This window comes from Arachis duranensis, chromosome 4 (genome assembly GCF_000817695.3).
Source record: "Arachis duranensis cultivar V14167 chromosome 4, aradu.V14167.gnm2.J7QH, whole genome shotgun sequence".
In the NCBI taxonomy this organism is placed as follows: Eukaryota; Viridiplantae; Streptophyta; class Magnoliopsida; order Fabales; family Fabaceae; genus Arachis; species Arachis duranensis.
In genome coordinates this window covers 114,104,480-114,111,677 of record NC_029775.3, presented here as the reverse complement: position 1 = coordinate 114,111,677, position 7,198 = coordinate 114,104,480, and the positions used below count along the sequence as shown (strand labels likewise).

The following is a 7,198-nucleotide window of genomic DNA, read 5'->3' as shown; positions in this document are numbered from 1 at the left end:
TATAATAATAAAAAATAAAATTTTTGTTAATGGGTATTTTTTTAAAAAATAATTTTTTTTTAAGAAATGGATAAAGTTAACATTAGTTAACACAAAAAGTTTAAAATAGATTAAAGAGGAGATTATTTAAAAGTTAGAAGGAAGGGAAATATATATTTATAAAATAGATGGGAAGAGATTGTCATTTTAACATATCGGATTAGAATTTTCCCCCTTTTTTTAAGTTGGTAACCACCCAAAATCATTAGATAATAGTGTGAAGTGATTTAACCTCCAGGAAAAAAGGTGAAAAAATCTTCGTATCTTAAAATGTAATGTTCACTACCCTTAGAAGGATGAGAATTCATCATTGTCCAATACTGAAAACCATTTTTTGACTACCTTATAGAAATTTTAATTAGAATTAAGCTCAATTTGGAGATTGAAAAATTTAAACTGGCTTCACTGCAAACATATATCTATGTTGCCCTATCACTCTCACTCTCACGCAAGAAGCATGAATTATTACAAAGCACACAACACCGTGGTAACATTAACATATAAAGCCCCATTATTGTTACATATATTCATCTGCATGCTAACCAGTACAGCCAGCTAGCCATAACACAAACATTTTAGTTGCGGCGCCGGACGGTAATAGGACTCCTAACTATGTGCTTTCCATCTGACCATACCAATGCACCAAATTGATATTTGTAACGCTGTATCACACTTGATGTCTGCACAATAACCTTAAATGTTTTCTTTTCATACATCTTCGTGAAGCTCAAGGAATTGGGCACAACAGTAACTTCGGACCCATCCACTTTGGCAGTTGCATTGTATGTGCCAGGAGGGCCTACATTTGTGAGTGTGCGCTTAACTATTACCGGATCCAACCCAAGATTTGGCAATGTAATAGAAGGGTAATTCAAGTCATTTATGCTATGACTTCCCCTACAAACGAAAGTGCTATTGTAATTAAGTGCTGAGATGAGTTGTTCATTGTATCCGGAGGCACACAAGAAGTTGAGGTAATCTTTCAATCCTATATCATAAACCAATCCTGGCTCTATTGCAAGATCTGGTTGAACATGTCCTGACCCATAATCAAAAGGACCTGCCAACTTGTCATCAAATGCATCTTGGATTGGCCTGTTTGTGTTGTCCCTTGTGGTTGCTACAAGCAACGAAGCACATAAAATGAATAGGTTAAACATATCTTATGGGAAAAAAATCCTCATGCATAAGTAAAGGCATAGCTACTTTAAATTGAGGGCTCAACATTTTAATGTATAATTGAATAAAGGCTCAACCTTATAATTGGAACACTTAAAACAATAAATATACATAAGACTCAAAAATATAAATAAATAAACCCACTAATAATACTTAACAATATAACTTTTGAAGAGTGTTATAAAATTTGAAGGGATAGTTATTTAATTAATAAAATACATAGTATCCAAATCACTGTTTTAAAAATCAGACCAAATCGAGTAATTTAATAAAAAAAATTTGTCATTTTGCCAATGTGTTTCATGCAAAAATATAATAAAAAATTGGTAAAAAAAAATCGATAAAAACCGGTTTTATATATCAATAATCTATTAATTATAAATTTTAATATCCATCTAACAAAGTTTGTGTAAACCCAAATTCAGTGTAACGGTAGCAAAGCCACATGAGAATATTAGTAATTGTATACGTATATATTACCAGTAGTCATAATTGCTGATTTAATAGCTGCGGGGCTCCAAGTAGGATGCAGAGTTTTGAGAAGTCCAGCAATACCAGAAACATGAGGAGAAGACATAGAAGTTCCTTGAAGCACATTGAATTCAAAGCGGCGAGGATCTTGTAGGAGGGTAGTGGGGCTTGTGCCTAGTGAATAGGCAGCAAGTATGTTCACTCCAGGTGCAATTATATCAGGCTGAAACAAAAAACAAGAAACAAAACCAGTCACATGTAATTAAAGATCGTATTATGTATATACGTACATACATACATACCTTGAGTATGGATGGCTGAATCTTATTGGGTCCTCTTGATGAGTAGGATGCCATCACTGGAGCTGGCTTCCTTCCAATCACTGTTTTTGCTGGGGAGAGCTTTACTGTAAGAGACGGGCTCGGTGGAGCGCTGCAATGGCAACTATCTTTAGTGCATTGCACTTATAGCTTGTTGTACTGAGAGTTCTATATTGGAAATGTTCATTGCATTGTTTAGCTCATTAGCTTATTTCTTTCCAGAATTAATATACAGTGCTGCTAGTTTTTTGTTTTGACACTATTAGTTTCTTGTAAAGTAAACGTCATAAGAGAAGGATTTGTAGTTACGTGGCAGTTATGACGTCATAATAAGTATTAGGCGCTTTAGGAGGATGGGGAGAGTTTGGAGGATGACCACCAAGATTTGTTCCTGAACCTGATAACTTCTTATGATAACTCACACTAGGCACCATCTGAGCCTCATCGGTAAGTGTTTTCCCTTGTTGCTTTTGATTTTGCAACGACATTGCCAATGCACCCGAGGATTTGGCTTCCAAACCCTCAACAACTGATTTTATATTATCTTTTCTGATGCAATTCACAACTTTGCCTTTAACTTTTGCCGGGTCAAGTGTTCCTGGCTTACAAAATTGACTGACAAAAACAGCAGCAGCAATAAGGGAAAAAATGGTTAAAAAACAGGCGTTTACTTTATGCCAAATTTATGAGTAAATACATAAAAACACAAATGGCAGTAAGAGTACTTACGCATCTTGGATTGTTGCATTGGCAAGTTTACCATCAGTAGCAAGGATAAAATCGAAGGCTTCGTCAGGTGGCAATGTTACTGAAAGACTGCCTCCCTAAAAATTGAATAAGTACTTTTAAAATTTAATATAAAATCTATGATAAACAATAAAATAAGGAATTATGAGTATATGAAATCTTATAATAGAGAGATCTCGTAGGAGTTGTAACAAAGTAAAAGCAGAGTATAAAGGTAGATGATGATGATGATGATGCATACTATGATTTTGCGACCGTCACTAAAAGTAATGGTACTGGTGAAGTCTCTGTCAATGGTGCTAGCACCAATAGTGAATATCCAAGGAGCCCCATTGACAACAGTGCCGGGATAAGGTCCATCATTTCCAGCCGATGCGACGCACAGAATGTTGTTAGACATGGCATGGAAAGCCCCTAAGGTGACCCCGTCGGTTAATATATCTTCAGCGGTTACACCCCGTCGGCCACCGACAGAGAGATTGATGATATCAACGCCGTCGTTGATGGCTTGGTCAATTGCGCTCATGATATCGCCCTCGTTGCAACTGTTTTCGTCTGTTCTGGACCAACACACTTTGTACGATACAACCCTGGCCTTTGGAGACCCACCCTTTGCGGTGCCGTTACCAACTGCAAATACATGTGCGCCTGGGACGAAATCTCCCCCGGCGGTTGATAGAGTGTGGGTCCCGTGCCCCTGTAAGTCACGCGCTGTACGCTCATTTGGATTTACCTTCCCATTTGCTGCCTCAAACACATCGCTGAAAAATCTTGCTCCAATAAGCTTCCTGCTCACAGCAAAATCCATTATCAGCTCACCTTAGTTTCATGATAGAGGAAAATGTTAATCATTTGAAACGATATGTGTTTTAACATTTCAACATGATAATTTATATGAAGATTATTCTAATCATTTTTATTGGAGTATCCCCGCGACCACGCCAAATAAATTATATTGAAAATGGTAGCTTTGGTAGGGAGAACCATACAAGAAGAAAAAATAAATATATAATAATAATAACCTGTTGCAGAGATTTTTGGGGGAACCATGGACTCTGTCCAATTGACAGGCTTTACCGCCGCGCCATTTTGAAGGGATGGGGCCATATCCTCCGTCCCGGAAGCTTTTGGACTCCGGCCAAACCCCTGTACATGGCGCAATCCCAAGGGTATTCAAGAATTTTGTTATGTTACTTTCGGCTTCTAATAAAAAGTCTTTATACATTATTCCACATCTTTTAATATATATGTTCATATATATTGATTAAGAATTAAGCAAATATTTTTAATCGGCAACTAATTACCACATCTCACATAACGAAAAATAATGATCGGATTATAAAGTTGATAATTAAAAGTGGTTAAATAAAAATTTAGTCAAAGTTAAATTATTTAACGGTTTTTAACTATTAATTTTACGTAAAGTTGATTATCTACGGTAAAACTAAAATAAAAAATATAGGTAGACAATAAAAATAGTAAACAATATGAACAATAGATATATCAGATGTTCAGTTCATTAGGTGTGCAGATAGTTATTCTAATATTAAGATTTAGGTGAGTAATTTAAAAATATAGTGTGTTTTACTTGAATTTGTCCAATTTTAAAGCGCGTTGTTTATGTTGTTCAAATAAAAACAACACTACACCTCCAAATATTAATATTAGAATGATCATATGAACACAAACATTCAATACATCCATTATTCACATTGTTTAATATTTTCATTGTTTATCTATACTATTCTAAATATAATATACTACCTGTGTCGATGTTGGCGATGATTGTATTTTCACCAAATCTACCCTTTTGCCATGCAGTGTTCTTAGCATCTCTTCTTAGTCCAAGAAAGTCCCACGACCTTGTTGTTTGAAGTTTGTGCTCCTTGCTCAAGAACACAGACACTACATTTGGCTTTTCTGTCCCACTCAAAACACACCTTTCAATTTTCAACTATATGAAATATAGAATACATTCTCTTCAATTATTTTTTAATTTTATTCGGACTAATTATTGAGAGTGACGGTGACTGGGCAATTATATATTATTACATACTTCAAAGTGAGTTGAAAAGTGATAACACCATTATTGGCAGGCAAATTAACAACCATTGTATTAAGTGTATACTAAAATTAGTCTAGTATAAATACATAATAATTGATTTTAGTGTGCAAATAAATTTTTGTATTAACAATAATGGAATTGCTTTCTCACTTGCAATATGTGCTGCTTCTTCCTCTTCAAGTAGTGCGGCAAAGCCATTGATATGCTTATTGTATGAGTATATCATTGCTTCTTCCGCTTTCTCATGGCTGTTATAATATTCAAGCATGCGTAATTAATCCATTACTAATAGTATTTAGGTTATCATAGCTTCATAAATAATTTAAACTCTAATTTTACACTGTTAATGTACAGTAATTATTAGTTTCTTAATGAATTTATTATACTAATCCTGGAAGTTTTAAATTTAAATAACGAATCCTCATAAAAACTTTTTTCATGCAGATATTAATTATTAGAAAGATTTAATTATTTTGTTAATTCATATTATTTTAGTAAATTTGTAATTAAGTTTATATATATTTTTAATTAGATCAATTTTTAATTTCATATTAAATTATTTTCATATAAAAAACGATGAATACATTCCATTTGAAGAATTTTTGTTAAATCTAATATTTTTTACATTGACAAAGATTTAACTACAAATTAAAAATAATATAAAAATCTAACTAAAAAAATTATATAAAAACGTAATTATAAATTTAGTATAATTATAAGGACTAATAAAATAATTAAATTAAAAATAATAATATAGTAGTCTATGTGGTTTATATTTTGATGATCGAATTGTCAAAATAAATAAGTAAAAAATTATGTTAACAGTAGTTAATTAAAATTAAACCCATATTTTCATGCCTTCCCAGAACTGAAGTTAGCAAATTATAATGAGAAGATGTGGCGGCTTCCATGTCAAGAGAGGTAGGGCTTGGGCCATGAGAATGTGCTCCCAAATACACAATGTAGCACTGTAAAACAGAGATTAATAACAATCCAAAGCTTTTATCAAAAACAGAATAAGAATCCAAAAAATGTTTAAATTAGAGCCGTGTATATATGATGGGGAATTCAGCAAAACAAACAAATTTGTCATACCTTTTTGCTGCTGTGGACAGCTTCTGGCAAGAAGGTGAAAAGAAGAAATGATAAAACAATAATGCGAAGGTAGTGAAACTTGGAACTCCCCATATTTTTGGAGTCGTCTTTGGAAATGGATTGGTGGCCAAAGCTAGCGTTTGTATATAAAGGGTCTTCTTAGAACATATTTAATTTGAATTTACAAGCTTTTAAAATTATTGTTTATTATTCTAAACTTTATTTGTTTGTAAATAATTATTTATTTATTACAAAAAAATTGTAATATTAATTTTTATTTTTCTTTAAAAAATATTAAATATTTTTCAGTTATATCAATAATATGTATTAGAGATATAATCATTCATGTTATTTCTTCCTCTTAACTTAAATTTTTAATATGAGCGATATCATGACACTATAAAAAACATCGTTAAAATCGACGGCCAAATCGATGGTTTTGCCGTCGATAATATTAAAAATCGACAGTAAAATCGGTGATATTAGCCGTCGCTTTAAAACGTGTCGATTTTTGAAAATCGCTTTAAAATCGACAGTATCATGATAATATAATTTAGAAAAGTAACTGAAAAAATATTATTGAACAATTAGAAAAAAGAATAAGTAGTAAAATCAATTAATTAAGAATAATCTTATAAAATATTACCTTTTACATTTCCTCAATAATTTTTTTAATTATTTGCGAAATTTATGTCAATATTTAACGTAGTTAAATTGTTATTCAAATTAAACCGTGTATATATATAATTTAAACTCGACAACTTAAAATAAATGATTACAATCTCTTAAATCTCGTATTAAAATGCACAAAAGATATGTAGAAAATTTTTTTTCTCTATTTTTGACGTGTAAAAACAAGTCTAAAGCATAATATTTATCAGTAGTCACTAATAAAAATATACAAAAATTATTAAGAGATTAATATTTTTTATTAATATAATATTAAAATTTAAAACTTAGAATTTGTAATCAAATATTATAAATTTTATTGATTATATAATATTATTAATCAAAAAATATTTTATTAGCTTTATTTGAAATATATTCATTTTTTCTAACAGATTTAGTTGACTTTAGTGAATCTATATGTAATGTAATTAAATATGAAAATTTAATTAGAACTAGGCAAATAGCTATGCTTTGTGACCGACAGGCGACAGAGATAGAATTAATATGTCTCTTTATTCTTATTAACTTTTTTTTTAAATAATTTTATAATATAATATCAAAATTTTTATAATTTAAAAATTAAAATTTAATTTTTATTGGATAAAAAAAATTA

The 7,198-nt window shown here is 31.2% G+C and overlaps 2 protein-coding genes across 2 annotated transcripts in view; both read right to left on the bottom strand.

Moving 5' to 3' along the window:
* LOC107486043 (MDIS1-interacting receptor like kinase 2-like) overlaps positions 1–7,198 on the bottom strand; it is a 46,770-nt gene that overhangs the window by 13,190 nt on the left and 26,382 nt on the right. The gene's annotated exons all lie outside the window — the stretch shown is intronic.
* LOC107486044 (subtilisin-like protease Glyma18g48580) lies at positions 303–6,036 on the bottom strand. Its single transcript, XM_016106588.3, has 11 exons — positions 5,917–6,036; positions 5,680–5,789; positions 4,972–5,069; positions 4,521–4,676; positions 3,779–3,902; positions 2,998–3,544; positions 2,739–2,833; positions 2,319–2,624; positions 1,992–2,121; positions 1,699–1,912; positions 303–1,159 (listed from the first exon to the last, which is right to left on the bottom strand). The coding sequence occupies exons 1-11, from the start codon at positions 6,007–6,009 to the stop codon at positions 615–617; spliced, it is 2,418 nt and encodes an 805-aa protein (XP_015962074.1). The 5' UTR covers positions 6,010–6,036; the 3' UTR covers positions 303–614.

What these genes read in the sequence shown, in the direction of transcription:
- LOC107486044 (XM_016106588.3), bottom strand. Translation starts at nt 6,009, where the DNA reads ATGGGGAGTTCCAAGTTTCACTACCTTCGCATTATTGTTTTATCATTT. An exon ending in GTGACGGTCGCAAAATCATA is followed by an intron (nt 2,834 to 2,997) that starts GTATGCATCATC and finishes TTCAATTTTTAG; the next exon opens with GGAGGCAGTCTTTCAGTAAC. An exon ending in AATGCAACAATCCAAGATGC is followed by an intron (nt 2,625 to 2,738) that starts GTAAGTACTCTT and finishes TGTTTTTGTCAG; the next exon opens with TCAATTTTGTAAGCCAGGAA.